Source organism: Malurus melanocephalus, unplaced genomic scaffold, assembly GCF_030028575.1.
Source record: "Malurus melanocephalus ecotype Western Australia unplaced genomic scaffold, MMel_1.1 scaffold_4, whole genome shotgun sequence".
Taxonomy (NCBI): Eukaryota; Metazoa; Chordata; class Aves; order Passeriformes; family Maluridae; genus Malurus; species Malurus melanocephalus.
Genome location: NW_026623236.1, coordinates 7,170,089 through 7,196,600, shown reverse-complemented (window position 1 = coordinate 7,196,600; position 26,512 = coordinate 7,170,089). Strand labels below are relative to the sequence as shown.

Sequence of the window (26,512 nt, the reverse complement as noted above, 5' to 3'; positions counted from 1 at the left end):
CCATGTTCTTAAATAATACTTTTACCCATAAGCAGCAAAGGCTACAGCTGCAGCCTGGTGTTTGTGTGAGATTTAAACACCAATGGAAAGGTCTTTTAACTTCTCTGAATTCCTCATTAAAATGCTGGTGTGATTTTCTGCAGCCACCTCAGCTAAGAGCAGCAGTCCAACAAAGAAGCACTGGAAGTGATTGGCATTGTATAATTCCCTTTGAAATGTGGCAAACTGAGGAATAAATTTGGATCCTCTATCAAGAAAAAAATGGAGCAGGAAAAGCATTTTCACCACTAGCTACTGTGAGGAGGGATTCTGTGGAGGCAGCACTCCAGAAAGGAGCCAATGATGAGAAGTTTAACAAAACAGCTGCCACATGCTGCATGACTTTGTGGGTGTTTTTTTCTTAAAAAAACCCAACAAAACAAACAAACAAAAAAACAAAAACCAAAAAACCCCTCAATATTTTCCCTAGCTGGGCTTTTCCTTTTTAACACATGAGCCAGTCTGCCTTTGCCATCCGTTCAGATCTCTGGGTACTGCAGAGAAAACAGGATAGGAGTGTCAGGGCTCTATATCTATGTGTGTGATTGTGAACAGGTTTAGTTGTCCAAGGAATAATGAAAACCAATGTCCTRAAACTGAAGCCAGACAAAGTCATATTGGAAATAAGACACAAGTTTTTACAGGGGAAAGACTAGCCTTTGGAAAATACCACTGTGGGGACTGTGAGTATCTCCATCTCTGGACATCTTCAAAGCAAACCASTGCCCCGGTGGCAGATCTGTGTGCTGCTCTCCAAGGAGTCAGCCAAGCTCAACCTGCTGAGCCCAGCACTGGAGTTACTGTGTGTGATTTAAAGACATGTGAAGTCAGACCATGTGATCCAGCACATTCTCCACACTTTTAAAAGAAAATAAAAGTGTTGAGATACATTCCATTGAGATTGACAGGCTTCACTTTTACATCTGCTTGCTTTTAATAGATGTGCAATGACATAGTTAAGGGTATAGTAAATAGTTTTATTTCAAGTCTTCTAAGGTGTATGAGCTTCTAAAAGCAGTGTCCCAAGTCTAGCATGCACCTGAATTTTCCTGAGGCAAATATAGTAAAATCTGTAATACTTTTATCACCTCTTCTAGGCTGTAACAGATTTCCTGCCTGGTCCTTGTGAAATGGTAGTAGTTCTACCATAGGAAGGAGGTCTGAATCTGTTCTTGGATGCACAAGGACTGTGTGACACATCCAKGTGACATGAAAGGGGTGGGACCATCTGCTGAGTATTAGTATGAAATTTTTGGTCACAATGACAGTTGATATTTCTTACTCGCACATGACCAGAAATATTTTACCTTTAGGAAATACCATCTGTTTTCAAAAGCTAAAAAAAAAAAAAAAATTCAGAGTTTGACATTCTTATATTGATTATCCTGACATGAGTCCATGGTGGCACTGGATGGGTCAGAATTGAAGGCAGTGTGACGGACACCTGTAAAAATCAGCCCTGTTACCACAGAAAATACTTAGAGAGATAGGAAAAAGAAAGTTGAAAAAAGCTGAAATTAGAAATATCTTTTCCTTAACATCCCTTGAAGAGAAATATGTGCCTATATCCCTGCCTTGGAGGTGAAGATTGAAAATGTGTTTGATTTTATTTTCCTCAGACTATCTGGGGGTCTGCTGTTGCTGTGTCTGAAAATCTTAATTAGATTTTTTGTTGCGCCTCAAAATCCTTCAAATGTTCTAGATGTTGCACAAAGCTATATAAAGTATTTTTAAGGATTAAAGCATTTGGTGTTCTCTTGACTTTGGAAAGGTCATAAGTGTTTAATAGAGATCTTAGAGTAAAAATGGTAATKTTGTTATAGAATTAGGGAAAGAAATCAAATTGTGGCTAAGATGAATGTTCAYGTTGGCAGGTAGACATTGGGCCTGAAACTTTGTACTGCTTATGGAATGTTATTTGGGTTGGGGTTTTTTGGGTTTTTTGTGCTAGTTATTTGTTTGTTGTGTGTATGTGGCTTTGTTTTGGGTTTTTTGTTTGTTTTGTGGTTTTTTTGTTTGTTCTTTTTGTTTGATTTGGTTTGGGTTTTTATTGTGGAGGAGTTAAAATACATCATTGCTTATGAAAGAAAAGAAAGCATCATATGTGGTAAATTGTCACTGTGCAGTGTGATAAATTATCACTGTGCAGTAAACAACCGAAGGGGAAGAGATTTGCAAGGCTTCACCCACAGTTTATGGACTTTATGTATTTCTGTTCCAGAAGAAGTTGTATCTGGTTGGGAAAATGTGGTGGGACACAGGAGGGTAACCACTGGTGTGACTCCAGTAGATGTACCAGTCAGAAGGGAGGGAGAATCCAACTGTGTGGCTGAGGACATTAGTCAAAGAGACTTTAGAAAAGAAAGGTCATGGAACTGTTACACCAAAAGGAACCATAGTAAGAGTTTGAGAGCAGGTGTAGGGCAGAAGGAGTGCAAGTGTATGCAACTGAATGTCTGCTCACATAATCACGTTCCACCTTATTGTGCAGACTCAGTAGCTCAAAGCATTCACCACATCCTGCCCTAAAATGCTGTGAGGAGCTTCTGTGCTTTGCTAAGCATTTGTGACAGGTTGTCTTAGGGGCTGAGCACATTTCAGTGGTGCATGAGGAGGTCTCTGTATGCATTGGCCACGTATCAGCTGAAGTGTGTAAAACACTTTGGAATCCTTTGGGCCATAAGTCCATGTAATGTAAGGCCATTATCATGTTTGCTAAGAAAGCTAGATTTGCTGCCAAAAATGACAAAGTCTCCTTTAAACTYTGAAAGACTGTAGCTAGACTCTCTATTAAAATAGGGAAAGAACAAAGTAAAATGGGACTAACCAGCAATTTTTGTATTGCCTTGGCACTGCCTCTTCTTCCTGTAGGCWGTGTTGATCCTATTCCTTTTCACCTTCTTCCTCAGGGTTCTCCAAAGTCCGTGGCTATAATCATGGGGTGGACTTGGCAGCAGTGAGTAGGACCTGGAATGTGTTTTTCCAGCAGCCGTGTCTGGCTTTGTGGTTGACTTCTTTGGCTGACGCTGTGGCTGGCTCTGCTGGCAGACACATCTTCTTCAGGGGCTGTTTTGGGTTCACCGGGCTGTCAGTTTACTCTCTGCTCTGCCCTGGATGTTGATTTTCTTGAGTCACACTTTTTTTTTTTTTTTTTTTTTTTTTTTTTTTTTTTTTTTTTTTTTTTTTTTTTTTTTTTTTTTTTTTTATTTGTGAGGACTATGTTTGTGGACAAACTTTCTATTATGAAAACACATGATACAGCAAAAATCTCTCCATATATCAGTGCTCTTGTAATTGTTTCCCTGGGAACCAAGTGTAAATGTGAACATTGACTCAAAAGAGTAGCTGCTGCTATAGACGTGGTCATTTCCAAATAAAGCAGCTTGGCTTGGGACCTTCTTTAAGCATTTGTGCCATGGGTAATGTGGCGAATCTCAATTTCCATGACAAATTGTGCCCTATTGTGCTCTTTGCTGAACTAAGACCTGGATCTGCAAAGGTATTTAGGTGACAAACCGTTATGTAGGTGCTTCATTTCCACTGACTCCTATTAAATGCACTAACTGCTTTTAAGGATGTGGGCATTAAACCTTGCAGACAGCCAGAGGCAGCAGGTCATGATGGTGAAGCCAGCTTGGCAGGTTGGGCTCTCTCTCATAGTCCTGGATTTCCACGTGTTTGCTCCTTTGTTGACTAATTGTGCTGCTGAAGTTTTGGTAGATTTCTGCCAGTAGTTTCCTCAGTAGATGAGACAATGAACTGAAAGACCCTCAATGGATCCTGATGAGAATTCTCCACAATTTTTTTAGCTTTTTCTGATATTTTGGTACACATTCTGCATGGTCAACTTTCTTTTCCTCTCACACATCTTTCTTCCTCCTTTCCTTCTCACTTTTCCTTTTTTTACTTTCTAGATTCATTCCTTCTGGAATGGTCTGGAAAGTAAGGAAAAAAAAGCTAAAAATAAGAGCACTGTGAATACCCCAAATATTTCAATTTCATAAAGGAGTGTCTGCTTTTTAGAAATGCTTTGAATGGAGAATGTWAGTAGCTGTAATCTTGTTAAGCAGATTGAGGCAACAATTCTCAACCTATGTTCAAAATGTTTTTCGGAAAAAGGGGTCTTGCATTTTGGTGTCTGCCCCTCTTAGCTGAAGCTGTGAGCATGTACTCTAGGCTGTATCAACATGTCAGCAAAGCTCCCTTGGGCTTGTACCCTGTTTTGGCTGTGGACCCTGGTTCCTATCTGTAGAGGCACTTGTTTACTACTGGGCTTTTATTTTCTCAAATGAGACTGCTCTTGGTATCATCTGTGGTGACAGTACAAGAGGGAATTGATTTAAACTGAAAGGGGGTCAATTTAGACTAGATATAAGGAAGATATTTTTTATAGTCAGAGTGGTGATGCACTGGAACAGGTTGCCCAGAGAAGTGGTAGATGCCCTGTCGCTGAAAATATTCAAGGCCAGGCTGGGTGGCTCTGAGCAACCTGGTCTAATGAAAAATGTCCCTGCTTATTGGAGGGTGGTTGGAACTCAGTGACCTTCAAAAGTCCCTTCMAACCCAAACTGTTCTATGATTCTAGGTTTCTTATGTCCTTTATTTGGCTGAGCTTTAGTCTAATTATTTCCAAAGCAGWTTTCTTTTAGGGGAATTTTCCCCAGAGTTCACCTAGAGTACATTTTTATSTTTTGCACTTTCTAATCCATCTCTAAAACACAGAAGCAAGACTAAGAGGGAATTAGTAAATAATGATACGGCTTTGTTTAAGAGTAGTGGGAATATCAAGTTCCTCTTCTGCAAATAAATGRCAATTCCAGCTTTTTGACAAGGAACTAACTTTTCTTGTTATAMCAGCAAGGCTGAGTAGCAAAGGAGAAGTAAAAAAAATCTTCTCTGAAACTGCAGAGGAAAAAAAGAATCCCTGAATTCTGGATTAYAAACACAGAAGATACTGGTTTTCTGTTGGTAGTTCCAGCCTTGTGTCTTAAACAATTGCTTAGGAACAATTTTGGTTTTTGGTTTGTTTTAAATGTGCAGTGCTATTGATTTWATTATTTTGAAAAACATCTGACAGAAAATGCATTCAGGAAGTGTTTATGAGTCAAATTTGTGTAAGAGCAATATTTTGTTTGCTCAAACATTTTAGACAAGTAGGGTTGAAGTAAATGGCTATTTCAGCTGAATGAGTGACCACTTGTCTTTTGCATTTTGATTCATAAATATAATGAAGGAAGATATTATTGAACAATAATACATGTCAAGCTCTCTTGACAGCCAGCCCTAGATAGATTTTTTTTTTTTGGTTATTTGTCCAGTTTACTCTCAAAGTTACTAGGAACAATAAGACTCCTGCTGCTTTTCTTCAGATACATATCTCTAGCTAACAAAGCTCATTGTTAAGAATTTCCCATAAGATATTTATTTTCTGTRTTTTTAGTTACACCTTCTTGTACCAGCCTGGTTATTTGTTCCTTTCCTTGGTGTTTACACTCTTCAGATACTTGAAGTGTTTAACACATGGCTTTTGGACATAGTGCAGACAATCAAACATCATTCTTTTAATGTCTCTTCATAAATCACACCCTCCAGCTGTCCAATTATTTTTATGGTTTTTTTCCCCACATACCCATTATTCTATTGCCTTTTTCTGGTATTAAAGTACCGAGAATTGTGCACAGATTCCTGCGTATAATCCCCCCAGAGGGAGGCTGAATCATTCACCATTCACTGGTACAGTGTCTGTGACCACATGCACTGTGAACTTCAGTTTGGGTTTGCTCTCTTGCATCTGATAATTTGGTGCTTTGTAGCATGTCTTTAATTCTGGTTAAATGGGAACAACATTTTGGACTGTTTGAAAGCTTGAATTAATGAATTTATGATATTCAGAAATTTTAGAAGAGTTGCTGTAAGTCATAGGTTTGCACAACAACCAACTGCAAATAAGRACTAAATACTGCAATGTCAGAGAAGGAGATTGAAATGAAACAAATGTTTCCACATGGCACATAGGAAAGAGATGTAGTATTCACATACACTGAAGGATAATTAGTAATATTARTGAATCAGAAAACTAAGTGTTGAAGGATCTAAGACATGACCTTGCCTATTATCCTGCCTAGAGGTAGGACGCAGTATAGCTCTGTTGCTCCTGATGTGTTTTTATTTTCCAACCTGCATAATACTGATGCTTGATTAAAAGTTGCCTTTGTTTTCTACCTGAAATTATAAAATTTATGAAATATGGGGCTGGGTCCTGGATCCACCTGTTCCTTGCAACAAAAACCAAGAAATATCATTACTGTGTGGCCTGTCATTATTAATGTGCTTCTCTAGACACAAAATATTTGAGCTGCYGTAATCAATGCTCTTGAGAATGATTGTATGGGAGGGAGATGCTGACAAGAAGTAGTACTATGAATTCAACAAGAAAGGCTTTACTCATGCCAGAGACCCAGGGGTTGATAAAGCAGATTTCAGTAGTGCTGATTTATGGCATCTGAATGTCTGTTATTTATGTGGRCTGAGTTTGTTTGAAAAATACAGAWCTGTGGCATAATTTTTGCRTCAGCTCCTTACATGCRTACYCAAAGTTTCCTCTGAACTAACTAAACTTTTCTTGTAAAATACTGTTAAAACTGTTCTTACAGATAAAAATGGCCAGGCAAGATGCAAAGCCTGCAAAACTGCTCTGGAAGTATTGTAAGAAATTCTTTCTATTCAAGTTATATTCAGAATATTCAATTATTTGGGGGGAAGGCGGGTAAGTACATTGTAAGTGATTTGTGGCTTTAGTGATGCTTGAATTCCACATTCTAGCTAGTGTCAGGAAATGCAGGGAGACATCATGGAGAAAATACAACCCAAGTCTAGAAAGTGTTTAGTTGTCTGGGAAATGGGCCAAATTAGATATTCAAAGCAAAATATAGCACATCTTTTGAAAGTCTCAGAAGTATTCCATACCATGTAAGTATTACCATTTACAGGAAATGAGGTAAAGACATACACATGGGTCAGACTTATCCAAACCCAGACTAATTTAATGAATAAGTAAACACAATTTTAAAAGAAGCACTAAATTTCTCAGTTTAGAGGCGTGGTTATTGTAGAAATCAGATGTTCAGGTACTTACATGCCATACCTTCTTGTCCTTTGCTGCTCATAAATGAACTAATATTAATATCCTCTGTGTGGATGAGCCTGGGAATTTTTTTCCAGATTATCTGCCCAGAAAACATATAAAAAAATACTTCGTGCCTCAGAGAAGGGTGCAATAGGTAAGAGAAATTCTKTGGAATATGTCCCTATTGAGTAGGAACAAGGTCATCAAATATGTCAGAGTATGAGTCAACATCATCCCTGATGTGCCTTTTAAAAATAACAACAAATGAAATCCAATAAAATGGCACCATCACACAACTCCATAACAGAAAAGCACAATATATTGCCACATAACCTTGTAGGGTTTGTTTACACTACCTCACTTAAGCATCCAACTGAAAAGCCTTAATAATGAGCTCTTCCTGAAGCTTTTGTTGGTAGACAAAAATTCTCATTCCTTCCCTAAATCAAACATGAATATATATTTCAATTAGAAAAAAATAATGCAATTTCCCAGCTAAACTAAAATGCACACTCTAGCAGTCTGCTTTAATCACACAGACTGAAACTCTTACAGCCCTTTCCCAGTCAGCCTCACTGTGGGATATTTTGGAGAAAGGGATACTGATATACAAGAGACCTAAAAAGAAGTAAAAATAGACTATGGAAAGCAAAGTGAGGAAAGAAAACTTCAGAATCAAGATTTTCTTGCTTAAAGTGTCCTGTATCTAATAAGGTCCTTTCTTACCTAAACTGGGATCCAGTCATGTTMATGATGGAATTCCTGGTTTTTAAAGATGATGCTTAGGACTGTATAGAAGATTGTTTTACATCACTCCAAGTGTTTGAAACTTACAAAAAAGGRTGTATGCTTCTGTATGTTGTGAATTGTATATTTACATATAAGGTATATAATAATCTATTGTACTTTTCAAATGTATTTCTGTTTTTGTAAATTCAGATTTCAAATTGCAGAATTTGTGAATTCTGCAAAGTATAACATAGGAGATAGGAAAGAAACTAAGAGTTAAAGCATCTCCCTCTAATAAACTAGGATTTTTTCCAAGGATTACTGTATCTAGCAGTCTTTACTAAACACTAATGCTCTATTAGTGTTTAATGTGAAACACTGTGCTTACGGTGTCACTATTTACTGAAGTTTTCTGTTCTAAAAGTGATATTTCTCTCTCATAACTGATCCCATTTAAATGTGGATAGTGCACCTCTAAGCTAGCCAGCTCTATCTCCATTTATATTCAATGGAAAAAAAGGACATCCCCAGAGAGTAAATGTATTTGTGTCTGTCATTTCCTGAAACAGAACCTCAGAGTGGTGCAGGTTAGAAGAAAACTCTAGAGTTCATCTAATCCAGTTCCTTGCTCAAAGACAGTCCAGTTGCTCAGGGCTTGTCCAGCCTGGCTTTTGAAAATCTGCTGGGAAACCTATTTCAGTGTTTGATCAGCTTTGTGGTAAAAAGTTTTCTCCTTTTATGTGATCAGAATTTCTGATACAACTGAGCTCCAACTGGCTTCTCTTACATCTTATTTTGTGCCTGTGACCTCTGAGGAGAGACTCCCTCTGTCTTTCATATTCCCTTCCATGAATTAGTTACAGTCAACAGTAAGCTCYCCCTGAGCCTTCGATTCTGAAAAATGGATAAATCCAGCTCATGCAGCCTCTTCTTGTGCATCCTGGACAAGGATTGATCTCCTTCCTGCCCATCCTCCTAGCTGTCCACTGGGCTCACCTAGCATGTCCATGCCTTTGTGGTGCTGAGTAGCCTAAAATGGGATGCACTACTCCAAGTGCAGTCTCCTAAGAGCCAAATAGAGGCTAACATTTTGATTTACAGAAATAGTATTAATTCTTGCCAGAACAGTTCAGCTGACCTTTGCAGTGAAGGGATACTGCCAATTTGCAYTCAGCATATTGTCCATCAGGATGCCCCAATCCTTTTCTGCCAARTTCTTCCAGATGCTTGAGCCCCAGCCCTTATTGCTGCATGGAGCTATTCCCTCACARATGCAGGACTTTGTATTTGCTTCAGCCTGTCTGAGGTTTCTATCAGCCCATTCCTTCAGCTTGTCCAGGTGCTGAACAGCAGCCAGCTCCAGCATGTTGTCTGGTATCACCTGTGAAGAGGCTGAGTCCCTTCAGTCATTTGTTAAAACTGAACACTATCAGCCTTGCTGAGGTCAAGATGTACACCTTTTGTTCTTCCATTGTCCATGGAGCTGGTCAGTTCATCAGGGAAATCAGTGGGATTTGTAGGGCATGATTTGCTCTTGCTAAATCCCCTTCTTGCTTTTCATGTGATCAGCAGGGGCTTCCCAGAGGATTTGCTCCATAATATGGCCAGGGCCTGAGGTGACGCTGTTTGAATCACCCTGCCAGTCCCTTCTGAAGACGCGTGTGATGCTGACCTTTTTTCTGTCATCAGGAACCTCCCCTGAGTGCAGTGACGATGACGCTTGTGAATGATGTCAGACAGGTCCCTCAGCACCCWTAGATGCAGCTGATCTGCTCCCATGCATTGCATGTGCTCAGTTTGGTTTAGTTGTCCCTGACCCTGCCTTCCCCTRCTGCATAGACTCTGCTGGTAGACTTCAGGCACTGCAATGCCTGGGACACATCTGCCTAGTGAAAAATGAGGAGAAAAAATRAGATGGAGTATCTCTGCTGTTTTCATGCCTGTTGTCACTCAGTCCCATACTCCATTGACATATTTCTCTTCAGTAAACATAAAGACAGAGCAGGCTGATTAGTCTTTGGTTTTCAAAAGCGTAAAAAACAATGACTTCAATTGTATTTCAGCTCCAAATAAACCTTTGTTTTGTGAATGATTGTTGCCRTTACCAACCTACACTGGGCTGTTGGCATGTTTGCAGTGGTTGATAGCTGCCTTCAGCAGCCCGGCAGGCTAGTGCCACCACATTGCACAAGAAGCAAGGACTTTGATCAAGCATCAAAATCTGGGGTTCCAGACTTTTATTCTTTGTTGTGTTCTGGCCTGAATAATGGTTTTAATTACGTGAAGAGTGATTCATGGCAGCGGAACACAGCTCCATCATCAGTGTGGTCTCCAGCAGTTACCAAGCCTGTGATGATGTGCATCACCAGAAGACTTCCAGCTATTTGGAGGTTCCTGATGGTGTGCAGAGGGACATGTGCTTGGCTTACTTGTCATACAGCAAGTTTCTTAAATTTACATACAGCAGTTTCTTAAATTTAACTTTTAACATGAAGTGGTATTAAGTAAAATAATGATGGCAAATATTTAATTTCTCTTATGAACTAGCACTAAAGGAAGGTGGGTACAGAAGGTGCCTCTAACACCTTTAGAAGCACTTAAGGGAAGATAAGTCATTCTGCTGCTGTTCTGCAATGCTGTTCTTTTGGGGGCAGTTTTACTCACAGGAGTAAAGGCAGATGTTATCTTTATTGGTTCTTCCAATGCTCAGTGCCTCTTGAATGTTGGGCTGTGCTTTTTGGAKGCCTGATTTAGCTCATGTTTTAGACATAAAGCTAATGGTAAAAATCAAAACACGTGACTGACTTGATCTGAACAGAGCCAAAGGCAGTTTCTACCTTCAAACTCCTAAAGACAATGCTCTAAATAATATTTGGGGGGGGAGTACAGTGAGGGATGTCAGGACAATAGTGAGTGGAATGAGAACCATTATTTATGAAAGCATAAAAATAAATCTGTGAAAAAGAAGAAAGAAGTTATCTCATTAACATCTCTGCTGCTGCAGCCCTCCCATAATATCCGCTGTAATAACTATTCCAGGAGATTCTTGCCTGCCAAAAGAGTGGTGTTTCCATTGAGCACACAGCATGCTGGGGGTCTGTGCAGGTTCCAGTGAGAGAGAGGAACAGATTCCAGGTGACTTTAATGCCTTCTCAATTCAGGTCTAAAGTCTACAGTTAGCCCAAGACAACAGTTAATTAAGACCTTCATGTGCTTAAAGGTCCATATCCTCCATAGCAAGTGGTGCCAGATTAGTGAGGCAAAAATTACTTTATAGATATTTAGGCTGCTGTAAAGCTATTATAAATTAATCTTGGCTACTTGTGAGCCTGAAGAATACATCTGGCAGCAAGAGAGGAATGTGGTATTGATACTACACCCTCCAGCCAAAGAAGAGAAGGTGGCATRCAGCCACTATTCCTGCTTTGAATTACTCAGTATTTCCCCTGAGGAAAGACCATCAGGAGAGAAAGACTGCTGGGTCTCTGGCTCTTTTGTACTGCTGAAGTGGCAAAAAGCAGCTGAGACAGATCTGAGAACTGAAACTGCTCAGCTCGTTTAATTTAACATGGTAATACATTTTCTTCCTATTTCTGAGCTATATGGAAAATAGCAAAACTTTTGATTGGCTTTAATTGCACAATATGCTAAATTATAACTAAGCACCCTTCACATATTAATTGCCCACAGCTTTCTGAAGACACATATTGACATTGAATAATTACATAGTAGATGTGYGTCTCTCATAAAATGGTTAATTTCAATAAGTTTATTTCTTTCAATCATTCCGTAATTATTTTACACGAACTGTATTTAAATTTAGTAGCATAAATCATAAAATATTAAATTATTATTTAAAACAATATTTTAAAAGTCCAAACTGTGTAAGTTAATCCTACAGAAATATGTCTCCAATAATCAACTGGTAGTTTTGAAAAAATGCAATTAGAATCTTATTAAATCTAAATTGAAAGCTTACATGCAAAACAAATTAAATAGATATTGAAACCTAAGAATTCACACTCTTCGGTGTTTGCTCCTATTACAATGCACACTTAAGAATTTAATAATTTTTTCCAGGTGGACAAAAACAAAAAGGGTTTAAATTTGTRGCTAGTTTCAGATTTTAAAGTAAACAGGCTATTTAAATGGAAGGACATGGTTTGCCGTGCTGTACCCATATGGGAACATTTAATATTAAACACATCATAAAAATAAGGGAGATTAACATTTTTAAGCAACTTTGTGCCATGTGAAGGGAGGTTTTATTTCTATTTCAGGCACTGAACTGAGCTTGGTTTTTCCACATGCAAATTCTGGGTCAATGATAGACACAGTGAAGCAAAAGCGAGGATGCGGTGGGYAGGCGTCCCTTTCCACAGGGTGAATCAAAGTGAAAAAATCTGTAGAGAACGCAGGCTATGAGGGCATAAAGCATAACTAATGTGCTCAGTCACTGGATGGTGTTAAGCTCAATGCAACTGGTCAAGCCTAAGCCATGATTTGCTTTCCTTGCTTTTGTAGAAGGGTCCCAGCTCTTAGTTATTAGTAAGCYAAGTTTTGGTCAATACTTCTAAACTGGGCTGTTACGAGGTGCTCCTTCTACCACACCACTTGTTTTTGTTTATACATTGAAATCTTGGCATTTCTTGTGTGATATCCACAGGGCAAAAGCAGAATTAGGCATAGAAGCAGAGGGATTCCTGCAGAGAAAGCAGCAACAGCAGAGTAGAAATTCTTTCTGGTATTGCGTAGAGATGTATAATATATGATCTGTAGCTGGTAGCTGTACTTTGGAGCTCAGATGTTCTATAGCTGATAGCTTCATGTAHTGAGAGCTATCAGGATATTTTTCAGGATTTATGGGAAATTTTCCCATCTTCACTATATATTTAATGGGCATAGAAGTCTATCAAATGTTCATTGTTCTCAAAGGATTGCCTTTGGGAACTCAAGGGATGCTTGTTTGCTTCTTTTGTGTAAGGAAAATAATTAACTTACTGGACGAAAACCAGGAACACTGGAGCAGGGAAAACTTAGAGGGTTTCCAACAGTTTGTGGTGGGTTTTCTGAAACATAAATTTTCTTAGCTGCAGGATTGGGTCATTGAATCCTGATGAAAATGGTGAAGTGACTGGAACATGGTCTTCTTTCCCTAGAAGGYTGTAATAACAAGACTGTATCATCATCTCTATGACTTGTCTGTCTCACTTGATGTCTGAGGAGAGGGATGGCCTTGTAGCAATAAAAGGGAAGCATTATGGGCAAACGCAGTGTCAGATTTATCTTTCACATCCATCATGGAACAGCATATCCTCTGCACCTCTCTGTGTCACCCTRTGCATAAAAGCCTGTACATGTATATAAATGGTTACATGTCAATCATCTTGGGGAGTTATTTTTTGGTTTAGTTGCAGAAGAAATGCTGAGCTATTAAAGCATATGGGAAGCAGGAAGTAGAAATGCCTAGAAAGAGCAGCATCCCCCTGATGTGGGAATCACAGTCCTGCTAGGAAAGGGTGTAGGCTGGCCAAGAGAGGATGTCTGGCAGATGTACAGACTGTGTTCTGTGAAAGAGATCTCTTGGCAGTTTGAAATACTGCCATACCCACAAGGGTTTGTACTTCYCTGCGAGGACACTCTGAAGGTCTGAACCAAGGAGCTCATTCTTTGCTGGGGAACTTCTTTGCTTTCCATTCTGGTSCCATCAAAGTGTGCTGTAGAAACTGCTGATGTGAGTTAAGTATTTATTAGCATAGAAAAGGCTTGTGTAACATAGTCCCTCGTGCTTTTCATTGCCTTTTGGAGCTGTTACAATGGATGGGTTTGATACTCAAATCCTTCTTTTGTCTAGAGGAACACTTCCTTTCTGCTTTATGGAGGACTTACTTTCTAAGAAAGGATTTGTAAAAAGTGGTTTTCAGTCTTCTTTCAGTCTTTCAGGCCTCAGAAGGCTGTTACCGTTACTAAATACAGATGTCCCCAGTAAAATATCTGACTGCCTAGCACCATCTGATTAAGTTTAAGGACATATYTGATCCTCCTTTCTACCTTTCTGAGCCTTTGATGTATGCTCTAGAGAAAGACTTAAAACTCTGCTGTTGTGCTCCTGCATAGGCCAAGAAAGAGTCCTATCTAAAATGTTTGTGAGCTGACATGAATGCTCAGTTCTTGTTCCTCAGTMTATGGAAACTCAAAGCCCCAGATATTGGATCAAGAAATCCTTATGGCAGTGCCATTGGAAAACCTTTGAAGAGTCAGTTCAGGGACCTCCAAACCAAATTTACTTTCCCTGTTTTTCAGATGTTCATAATCTCAAGTGACTTCAAAATAGTCTGGGCAACTGCCTTAAGTCAGAGTTGTCTCCTCTGTTTAATGCTGGGTAAGCAAAGTCCTGCTGCAGGATCTCCTTGCTCCTCAAAATCTCAGTCTGAKAATGTCTCATGGTGTTTGACTCTATTTATTCCCTTTGTCCCTTTGCCCACTCTCCTGAGTGGTGGTAGATGTCTTAAACTCTATAACAGCGCCTTCCTAGCTGGAAATAACTATTTTTTGAAAGCCTTCTCTGGCTTTCTCACTAAAGGATTAGCCATAAAATATGAGTGTATAAGGGACTGGACCCCAAATACTAAAGCCAGGTGAATGGTGGATGATTCTCATTCTGGAATGTTTTATGCCAGGAGTCCTAGCACAAATCTCAACCATTTATTCTTTAGAAGACAAGGCTTCTTAAGTTCACTACCTTACATTTTTCTTTAATATCTACCTATGTGATATTATAGGTAGATATTAAAATGACCAAAATAATGACCAGAACTGAAAAAGTGGTGCAAGAGAGGAAGGTATATAGGGTTCATTATCATCATGATACTGAAAGATTTCAATTATAGTTAGATGGATGAAGCAAATGCATGTTATGTATAGGAGACAGAAAAATTCTAAGCACTGCTTTATAGAAAGAAATATGTGTTTATATATTTCTCAGGCTCACTCTCAGTTTGGCAAGCCTTTTAAAATAGCTTTTGTATGATGAATGTTATCTGAATTTCTTAAATCTTTCACATAGTTTATGATTAGAGTCTGGGTAAGTCAAAGGAGTGGATGTCCTTGGGCTGCAGGTCAGGTGTAGTTTTAACACCATTTTTATAATGCTCCTGTTTGCCCTTTCTCATCATCTTCCTGGTATAGACACTGGYGAATATGAGCTGCTTTTTTCTTTTTGTGGCCTTCTGATTTGTGGAGTTTTGTTGTTTTTAAACTGTAATATGAGAGGGTTGTGAGAGAATGGGTCAGTCACTTCATTTTCTCTTCAGCATCTTACCCAGGATGGGTGGATCACTRTGACAATGGCTATATAACATCAAAACTTCTGAATTATTCAGGGATTTTCAAAGGCTTCCCTTTACAGTCTGAATTATTAATCTTGTTCATTTATGTCTTTAAAGAATGACATAATTAAAAGTGGAGAATGAAAGCAGTGGCATTCTTTTCATATTTTTCTGACTGTAGTTTTGATTCTTCTTCCTGATAGCTCTGTGTATGTGCATATTTGTACCTCATGCTCAGAATTTCCTGTGGTTTGAAATTSTTTTGCTGACTTGAAAACAGTTGTGATTTGAAAAACAGAACTGCGTTGAAACTGGTAATACATAAAGCAGTTGAACTTATTAATATGACTCAGAAACAGGATAGAAGTAAAAGGTGTCATTTCCTATGTGTAAATGGAAAACCTATGAAACTGAGGTCTGGGAATCTYTTGTGATTGCATTGACAGACTGTGAAAATGGCAGGATCCACTCATAGAGACTGACTTGAAGGACGTAAAGACAGATSCAGGGTCATCCCAGCAGCAACTCTACATGAAGATATTTTGTGCAAGGAATTGCTATTGATGTGATGAAATAGCTAAATTCTCCTTCAGAAACTGTCTCTTTGGGAACCTGTTGTTACCTTTAAAGGGCCAGACAGGGCAGAAAAAGGGATAGTCCCTTCCTTTTTAGTAAAACAGTCCTAGAAATAAGAGACCTCAAGCTGCACCAGGGCAGGTTTAGGTTGGATATTAGGAAAAATATCTTTGTTGAAAGGGTTGTCAAATATTGGAACAGACTGCCCAGGGAAGTGGTTGAATCACCATCTCTGGAGATACTTAAAAGATATGTAGGTATTGCTCTTTGTGATATGGTTTGGTGGTGGGCTTGATAATCTTAAGGGTCTTTTCTAAGATACATGATTCTATGATTTTATGATTCATGTCCAGAATGAAAAATTTCAGTGTTGTGAAATGAAACAGTGAATTGAAATGTAAACTTACAGCAGAATCCATCTGTTTCAAAATGTGTATTCAAAGAATAAGTGTTTTTAAGGGAGATTCAAAACTTAAAACATATTCAAGACATAAACATTCCCTAAATTATAAGGAAATCAGATTTTCTGAGAAAAACACTTTGCACTTCTTTTATATGGGCACTTACAGAGCATCAAGTATGAACTTTATCGTTGTATTCTCACCTCTGTTGGTGTCAGTCAAATTCAAATCTGTTGAACTTAAGGGATCTAAACAGATACAAATTTGTTTGACTACAGAAACAGGGTTAAAGCTTAGTACTGTGACAACCTAACTGAGAACCATAACACATTGAAACAGAAAGCAAATGCATGTTTTCAATAGCAAGGCACAAACGTTGAAAAGGCAAACAGTTACAAATAGGCATCACTAATTAAGTTGTTAAATTTACAAAGAAAATGCAACTAACTCTCCTTCAGGGGACTTAGGTTGCATAACCTCCATTAATTAGAATACACACAGTTTAATAAACAAGCAAAGAAACAAACAATTTATCAGTGCCATGACTATTTTGTGTGTTGTGGCAATCCCCCCCAGATTGTTTATTCACTCATTGTTGCTGGTTTTTTACCTTCTGCGTCATGTTCACAGCTTAATGCAGATTGATTGCCCAGRTTTATTTCCCTAAGAAATGCGTAAGCACAAGTGACACGTTTAGGATGATATATGTGTTGGTACCAAATATTTAAAATCACATCTTCTGTCCTCAGTGTCCACTTTTGTGCCTAAATATACATGATGTTGTTCTGTTACAGTGGCATCTGTTTTTCTGTGTCTTTGGTGTGCTCCACAAAATTTGTAGCTCTGTGTTTGGTCGGTATCAGAGGATACAGAGCTTCAATTATGWAATTCTTTTGTGTATGAAGGATTCTTATTTTAAGGCTGGGTTCATMTCTCCTGCCTTGCTTTTCTTGCTCACTTTCTGTCCACCTTTATTTCTTACCTTCTCCTTCACCCTTTKTTCCTCTGACAGTCTGTGGGTGTCTTATTTATGCAAAATTTAACCTCAGAATCTCTGTTTTTTTTCCCGACCTGGTTTGGTATGGTGGGCATATAACTGGAAGATTTACATCTGYAGTTGTAGGTATGTGTCTGAGTTGAATAAAGTTTTTCTTAGATTTCTTACTGAAGAAATTAGTTGGATTTTCTTTAATCTGCCTCATACTTCTTATGGTGAGCTTTTGCTGTTGGGGCATGGGTAATATTGGTGTTTTTGAACCATTGGCTATAACCAGAGGGCAGATATCTGTATGTTCCTGTGTTGTCCCCAGCAAGGAAATCTTTCTAGGCAGGGTTTCTCTCAGGGTAGCTTGTTGCAGCCTGGGGAAGGGTGACAACTGGGGAGAGTCAATCATAAGGAAGTCAGTGCCATCTTTGTCAAGTTGCCTCTGTGTTGGGATGTAAATATTGTCATCTACYGCCTTTAGAAAGTCTTTAAACTTCATGTCCTGAYGAGGAAAAGGACTTCTGRTAATAATTCTGTTTTCCCTCAGGGMCCGTGGAGGTACTTTACTTGTACTTGCCATTGCTTGGATGTTTGAAAAGGGAGATTGTATATTTGCTGATGTGGATGGGGATTTCTCATGAAGACCTGGTTTTCTGGCTTCTGTCAAGTCTTCAAAATCATTCTGATTGTTCTGAGAGTCCAAAAGTGGCTGATAAATGGGCTCACATGGCATACTTTTGCTTGATGACTTAGGAGGCCCACAGTGAACCAACTCTTTGCCTGTGAACTTGGAAACTAAATAGAATGTAGAAAAAATATAGAACAAATCATTCTCCTGGAATGGTATATTCAAGAAAATAGCATATTAATATCAAATCAGCTTCATCCCATAATAAAATCCRTATTTGAAAAGGCATAAATAAAAGYAGATCTTGACAYAGAATGAAATTTTRCACTAAGGATTTCAGGCAAATGGTGAGGAGTTCATTTATCCAGTGCTGTGCATCTTCTATAATTTTGAGACTGTGGAACTTGGTGTCATGAGTATGAGTACAACCCCTAATTGAGTGTAGTGAAGTTTTAACCCTTGCACCTTGCTCACATTCATTCTAGGAATGTAAATAAATGCCCCTTTTTGCTCATAAGTGTCTATTCTTGGAAGTGCCTTAGAGCTACTAGTACCATCCCAGGGTACTCATAGAGGAAYTAACCTACACATGGACAYGGGGCAGTTATTTGTGRTCAGYATCTGCAGAGTATACACTGGATCAGGTGTTCATCTGCTATTTCACCTGATCTAAATGAAATCTRTTACCAGATTTGAGCCTGGGAAACAATTGCTCAAAATTACTCATAATTCCAAAATAAAATGCAGAGATATTTCTATAACATTTTCAAGAATCATGTTCCCTTTTTTTCCTCAAACAAATTTAACCCTTAACCCTTTTGAACTAACATGATGAGACTTATTTGAGAACAATACCTTTTGACAAGTTTTCTTGGTTTTCCAATGCAATTGTGATCTCATCTTCTTGAAGAACATTTGGTATTGCCAGGGTTAATACAGCAGGAAATGCCCTATTGCCATAATTTCGGAGKTTTTCCAGGGTGTCCATTTCAGCCTTTTGGGAAATTTTAGTTTCTGACTCCTTGTTCAGCTGTTTATCAGATTTAATATTGTATTTTTCTGCTTCATATTCCCTCTGTAAAATGGTCAGACRCCATTTGATCATGGGAAGAGAAAAGCACATTAAACTTTAAAAGAAATCACACTACAATATTTAATGGGAAATCTTGTCTTCACACCAGTCTTAGTTAGACACATCAACATTTCATCTGAACAGACCCTATGCCAGAGGTTCTCCCCAAAACCCAACACTACATGGGCTGGCAGACCTTTCCCTTTACCACACGGACTGCAGGGAGAAAGTTTTCATGCAAATCCACTGGATGCTAGAGTGCCATCTTTGGAGATCCCATAGCACTTCCTTTGAGGCTTATGGCTCACAAAGTCTCCCAAAATGTGTGAGAAAACTCAAGGTACCACGGAGCTTCTACTGCAATGCAGAAACCCTACAGAATGCTGTGAGCCACTCCCTGATCCAGAAGGCAGGTTATCATGGGACTGTTGCTGTTTGCTGTGAGGGCAGTCAGCACAAGATTCGAACAGATCTGGGCAGGTTTGKCAGTGGAATTGAAGCAGGAAGACTTCCATGGAGCTGAGGGAACAGGACTGTMCATCACAACAAGAGCATGGGCTTCAGGACTCCTTGCTGCAGTGYCATTTCCCTCACTCCTACAAGCACCTTCCATGCACAAGGGATATGTTCTCATACGTAAGTCCCTTGTCTATCCTCTGATCCAAGTTTTCAGAGTCCTCACTGCRTCAGCCTCTGAAACACACACTGAGTTTCAGTTATCAAAACCTTGTGAAAATACAAGGGCTATGAAATAAGATGATGGATTTAAAGCATGTTTTTCACAAGGTGAGCACTTTGCAAAGCAAAGAATAGAAAAAATAAATCCCTTCCTACAGAACTAAGTCCTGTCATGAGCCTACTGCCCTTTGCGCTGCTTCTGCCATAGAACGTCTCCTATCAGAACTGGCACTCCTGAAAAAGAAATGTGGTTTGTGAAACAAAGACAACTGCCCACATGGATATGCCAGTCCAATACCAAGGGTTTTTTTGCTGCTCTCCATATCATCTTTGACAGACTCACTTTGTCATTACATGGCTACCACTTCAAGAATTATCTGTTGTGAGTTTTGATCTTTTTACTACCATCCCCACATAATACAAACTTCTTGCTTCCAGAATCAGAGAGGTAATTTGTTTTACTATGGTGTATTTATCTTTTTCATGGTTTTCTTCTATTCTTTGCATTGCAAAGTACTCCACTAGTGAAAAATATGTTTTCAATCTAGCATGCCATTTTAAAAAGTGGGTGTAATTTGTGGAGAAAAGGCACTTTTGATAGCTTGAATGCATTTTGTGAGTTAGCAAAAATGTTTGGAAAGATTTGAAGGGCCCCAAACCTCAAACTTGTGGGGTCACCCCATCCTTCCTACATATTTGTAGTACCCAATCACATTTAGGGAAATTATTTTGAAAGTATTTATAAAAATAAATACAATATTTTTAAGTTGACAACATATTGCTAAAACCACACTAGATCAATTGGGAGTTTGAGATGTCATAAGTATTTTAGGCTATKCAATCAAATAGTCTCCCAGGATTTTACACACTGCTAGTTAAGAAAACAAATTTTCATCTTACATTTTGCAAGCTGTCACCTTATATACAGTATATCGGAAAACTTGCCATGACTGGTTTTACTGCCAGACCTCTTAAGAGCTAATTGGTTAAGCACCTGGGCAGGAAGCTTTTTGGCAGAAATGCTATTTTCTGCAAGAACTAGCTATAAAATTCTGGATGGCAAATTGTGATCATTAAAGCTCCCTCTTCTACAGCAGGACACATAAAATGTAAATACATTGCTTGGAGAAACTACGATGCATAAAAGGACAGGCTGTGTTTTAAGTTTATCTGATGACTTATAGCTCAAATTTGAACATGGAAAGGATCTTATGCTTTTTTAAGGGTAAAGCTTTCAACAGACTTTTCTAATTGCAGCCAGAAAAATGAGAATCACATCTGTTTGCATACAACAAAACTATTACTTGCATGTACAAATTTTAACTTCTGTGTTCAAAGAGATGGTGCAAGTACAATGATTGACACTGTTTTTTCAATTGCAGGGGATTTGCACATGAAAAGTAATTTCCACAGACTTTTTTTTTCAGTTTTAGATTAGAATTTCTGCTGAAATTTTTTCCCCAGGAAATTGTATTTTTCTTGGTGTTGTGTGAAAAATCACAGCATATTCTGCTGCCTGGAATGGGTTGAATGCACTGTTTTGTGAATATGCCTTTGAATTCCAAGCAATGTTTTGGGCTGATTGTGTTGGTAGAGTATTTTATTGCTTGTTATTCATAGGCATTGTCATGAATGCAATTACTTTTCTGTTTGTGTTGATATTTGATATGTTTCGTTCTTTTTGGACAGAATATTCAGAAGAGCCAGATGCCAACTTTCTCTACAAGTCACCGAGAGGAAAGGAGGTTTCTAATTTGCTCAAAAATACTATTTTTTTACCATAAATTTTCCCCTTTATAGATATTTGCTCCCTGTAAATATCTCTTTCCACAGGCAGACAGAAATATGCAATAATCTTTATGGTCCTAGACAGGAAGAATGCAAATCAATGGCAATTAATTTTCAGGTTGCTTCATYTTCCCTGTGACTATTAGTTGATACTTAACTGTTTCCATAATTTAGATTTAAATTTGCACCCATTTAAATGCAATTTCTAACTTTCTGCTTTAATTTTATACACACGAGTTGTCTTGTTGAGCTCAGTGAAACTATCCATATCCTTAAAGTTAAAGCAGATGCACACATTTGCAAGATCTGGAGAGCTGAAAGGAAATTATGTGATTTAGAGATGGATCACACACTGCTAGTAATAAATAGCAAATAGTTGGCTTTATACAGAATAGAGAGACTGCATCTATCTATGCATTTTGAAATATCCTTGGCATAATTTATAACGCAAATATCAAATACCCATGCTGTTGTAATTAAGCTCTAGTAACATCAGGATCTCAAGAAGAAGATGAATAAGAAGTGGGAAATTTCCCCCTTGCATCCAGTTAACAATCCTCACTCTTCTTCCTCAGTTTCAGCTCTCTGTGGCTGGGTGGTCAAAGAAGTGCATTACAGCCTGCCAAAGAGGTGGTTGAATTTGGCCTCTTTTAGACCAAAGCAGAGAATCCTCCCTGCAAGATACTCCCCTTCCAGCTGCCTCTTTCAAGAGCCGTGCCAGCGCAGCATGGGCCATTCTCCAGGGAAGCTGGGGGCTGCTTTTGGCCCTGCCTCTGCCCAAAAACGTCATGCCACCCGTGTGGGGGTCCGCCGTGGGATCCAAGAGATGCATTCTTTTCTTTTCCCTATATACTCCRCATATGCTCAGGGCTAAGTTCTGCCATTGTGCAAGTATGTGCATAAAGTAGCTTTAGCTAAAGAACAGGCCAGAGGATACTGGAAAAATAAGAGCATTGATTGAGTAAGAATGCCCAGCTTGATTTCTTGGCCAGCTTTCCTCTCTCTCTTCCCTGTTTTTGCCCAAATTCCTGCCTTGCTGGGAAATACTGATATTGAATGTTGAAGAAACTGGTATAAGGTGGTAGCACTGATAGACGTGATTTAAAAGAGCTCCTGGGGAGGAGTGATTGCAGAGGTTAATTGTGCAAAAAGGCTTGAATGACAAACAATCAAGAGATCTTTATTAACTGCAAAAAGTTGCAGAGCCTAACTACTAGCAAGGGAGAAATATTAATTTTCATAATGGAAAATAATGTAAGAGGGAATAGAGGGACAAAAATAAGAAACAAATTATATAGAATGATTATCTAGGGAAAAAAACAGTGAGTTTACAAACACTCTTTGACAAGAGAATGATCTCTAAACTGTGSTAGTAGTAGGCTTTGTGTTCACGAGTTTAAAGGTACCATTTACAAACTTTGTGTTCATGCAAAAAAGGAAACAAACTTTTAACAACATGCAAAGATGGTATAAACTGGTCTCTTCTAATTTCCTAATTTGTATGTCCTAGTAACAGATCTCGAAACGTATTTTTTGTGATAGAATCCACTCTGCCAAATTTATACATACAGTTTTTGCCTCTAGTTCAAGTTCTCATCAAAGATGCCCTACTAAAAGTGAGTGATTTCCCTGTGAAACCATCAAAGGGAAAGTCTGTCTGCAAATTTAAGAACTCCCCACATTGACCATGCAGAAATGTACAGATCAGCATTGTTTTGGGGTCCAGAAGAAAGAACTACATACCTGGGAGTTACATGGAAAGGGACATGGGGAAAGTGTAGAAACGGGGAGTGGTGATGGGGCACWATTGAACAGACCCAAAGTGCACACTCATGCTTAGCCATGTCCCTGCTGGGTTTAGTCCAGCAAAGTCCTGCTCCTGGGGAAGAGCAACCCCAGGCACCAGCAGATGCTGGGACCACTGGGCTGGAAAGCAGCTGGAGGTCCTGGTCAATACCAAGCTGGCCATGAGTCAAAAATGTGGCCCTGCTGCAGAGAAGGCTGGTGGTATCCTGAGCTGCATTAGGACAAGTRTTGCCAGCAGGTCGAGGGAGGTGATGCTGCCCCTCKGCTCGGTGTTGTGTCCAGATCTGGGCTCCTCAGCACAAGACATGGACATACTGGMCAGAATTCTGGGCCATGGAAATGATTAAGAGACTGGAGCGCTTGCAGGAATTTCCCTTTGAACATTGAGAAACACTTTTTTACTGTGAGAGTGACCAAGCACTGTTGGTTGCCCAGGGATGCTGGTGTTCATCCTTGGAGACAACCAAAAGCTGTCTGGACATGGTTCTGAGCCACCATCTCTAGGTGGCCCTATTTGAGCAGAGGTTTGGGATCAGATGGCTTCCAGAGATCCCTTCCAGCCTCAGCCRGCCTGTGATGCTGTGATTTTGTGAAAGTCACCACTGTTTTGAGCTGTACACTGGTCAGATTATTTTGAGTCAGTACTGGTCTGGTTTAAACCTTTAACTGGAAAAGTGTCAACGCAGAGAAAGAAAATGTCACTCACTCCTTCGTTGAACTTCCCCTCTTTTTCTCCTTGTTCTTCCCAAAGTTTTAGTCTGCCTGGGAGATGTATTTACTAGGACTTCAAAATAATAATTTTCAGTGTTATCAATTTGCAATCAAAGCTATTTTAAGGGTCTGTGCTTGAATTCAGCTTGACTTTCTGCCTTAAGAGGGCATTTTGGATGTCAGGMGTGGCAGGAAGTATCACAGACCCTTAATCAGCTTGCAACTTTATGTACATGATCACTTCCCTCTTCCACCCGGGTAGGATGCTGAAAGAGGTCATACAGGACATGAAACACTACCACTTGCCTGAAGGCTAGATCTCTGCTGGCTGTAAATCAGTTTGATATCCAGAGGTATTAGAAAGCTGCTCGATAGCCCTCACAACATGGGTCCTTTTGAGTGACTTATGATTTAGCAGATCCTACTTAAAATCATAATATGAAAAAATTCACATATGTGAAGAAAAGCCTCCTCTCCCTAAGCATGCACACRCACACACTCCCCAGCTCATATTTTTGAGTTATGGCTCTGTCTGCAGACACTGCACAGACTGTTGCAACTTTGGGGCTGTGTGCTGGGATGGAGATCTGGATCTGCTCAAGCTCATCTGAATAATTTCTAGAGGAGTCAACTGGACCTTCTCAAAATACAGCTTCTCTAGGGTGAAGGCTTTTGAATGGGAGACTAATCGCTAATGTGTGTGTTTTTGTAGCTGAAACTTTTCCCATTGCACTTGTGTGTTAGAAGCTGGAATTTGGCTTCCTGTCTGCCTAGTTTCTGCCTGAAGCAAAATTTTTATGGCTGAGCTGTGAACCCYTTAGTGGAGACGGTTGTAAAAGAAAAGCTTACAGCCTTTTTGACTAATTGTGGCCTTACCAATGATTACCATAATTTTTTGAATTTATTTTAAAAATATTTCTCCCCTCTGATCTCACTCCATGTCCCTGAGTGAGCTGGAGCTGGAGTGTGAGCGTAAGATACGGTGGTAAAACTACGAAAAAAAAAAAAAGATACTGGGAAAAGATTTTACAGCTTTCACAGCTTCCCACTCACCTCCCCAGACTTTGGATTAAACCCTCACAGACCAGTCAGAAAGGAAAGGGATGGCGAGGTCACTGAGATGCTAATGCTCCTTTTCCCAATGGAAAAGTAATCTTATATGTAAAACAAAACAATTCTCAATCCCATTACAACCAGCAGCTCATTTTTAAAATTCGTTAGTCATAAAAAAGGTATATTTATCTCTGGGAATAAAAAAATCTCATAAATTAATTACCTCTGAGAATGCCAGAATGTAGGTTTCTTGAGACTACACTTGGATCTGAAATTCCATTATTATTTTTGGTGAATTTCTTCCCATTTCATGGACAACCCCCTTTTTCATGTGTGATTTGTAGCTGCTGCATTGTTCCTCATAAAAAATCCAGGGAGCTTTTTATGCCTCTCATGATCACAATATCCTACCTGAGCTCTTTTGCGATCTTTCTGGTACCTGAGCAGTTTCTTCAGCAACAAGCAGTAAGAAGCCATGGCAGGAGAGGGTCTGTTATTTATTAAAATGTTGATAACTTCTGAAAGACTGAACTCCATAGTTTCTGTCATGTAGTTTAAAACAACAGGATTCAATTCACCGGGGCAAAATCTGAAATATTAGGAAAAAATATTTTAACACAAATTATGTGACCAGGCACAATGTCAGAATTCACAGTAAGCAGACAACACAATTCTTGTGATGCAGCTGGAGTTGGCTAAGTTGATTTTATAGGCAAATTATGATACACAGTTGTGCAATAATCCTCTTGTCTGGCTACGCTAACTTCACTGCTGGGCTGAGGCTCAGTTACTGCATCATTAAACATCCTATTGTTGATATAATTGATTACTCTGAAAGGACACCCACCAGGATTAATCTTGAAAAATTAAATTAAGGAAAGCATTTTCTCATTTTTATCAAGTGTGTGTGTGTTTCAGTTCTCAGTACAGTAGCCYTAAATGGATTACCAGGAAGATAGTGTGCATGCATAAAAAGACAGAAAAGTGGCAAAGGCAGGAAAATCTTGAAGGACAAAAGAGAATTAAAGAAACTACAATAAGATTCTAATTTTTATATARATCAGATTGTGAAATGGAACATGTTTTGTTATAATGATAATTGTTTTACTCACAGGCTTTTGTGAGTAWTAAAGTCTAGTAAAGACATTGTAGAAACACATCAGCCTTGGATTATGATACTCCTAAAACKTTTTTCCAAACTTCAGTACAAATAAGCACAGATATGTCTGAGGGAAGGAAGCAAGGCAAAGGTAGGAGCAGCAGGAAGTTCTCAAAGAAATCGCACACAGATTTCTCACAGTTCTGGCTGTGACTGGCAGTGGATCAGCATAGTAGGAAAATYGGCTAAGAGTCCTCTGGACACCAATACAGATTATACAAGCCAAATTATTCTCTTTTTCAATTAGTGTAAAAGACCAACTTTTGCAGAATAATTTGGGAATAAAATATATGACCAATTATCAGCTACTTTCAGCAGTGAATCTGATGTAAAAAGTCTATCACTGAATTTAAGCATTTAAAGACATACAAAGTATGCTTTGCAGTCTCCCGATAGGAAAAATGAGTAACATCTTGAAAGTTGGCCAAATTTA

The 26,512-nt window shown here is 39.0% G+C and overlaps 1 protein-coding gene across 1 annotated transcript in view; it reads right to left on the bottom strand.

The window, feature by feature from the left end:
* Positions 1-26,512, bottom strand: part of LOC130575107 (hormonally up-regulated neu tumor-associated kinase-like) — a 72,713-nt gene that overhangs the window by 32,854 nt on the left and 13,347 nt on the right. Inside the window, exons 7-9 of the mRNA XM_057368793.1 lie at positions 25,332-25,509; positions 18,668-18,887; positions 17,404-17,979 (exon numbers count right to left, since the gene is read on the bottom strand). Coding sequence (XP_057224776.1) covers positions 17,404-17,979; positions 18,668-18,887; positions 25,332-25,509 — 974 coding nt within the window. The remainder of the gene's footprint in view (positions 1-17,403; positions 17,980-18,667; positions 18,888-25,331; positions 25,510-26,512) is intronic.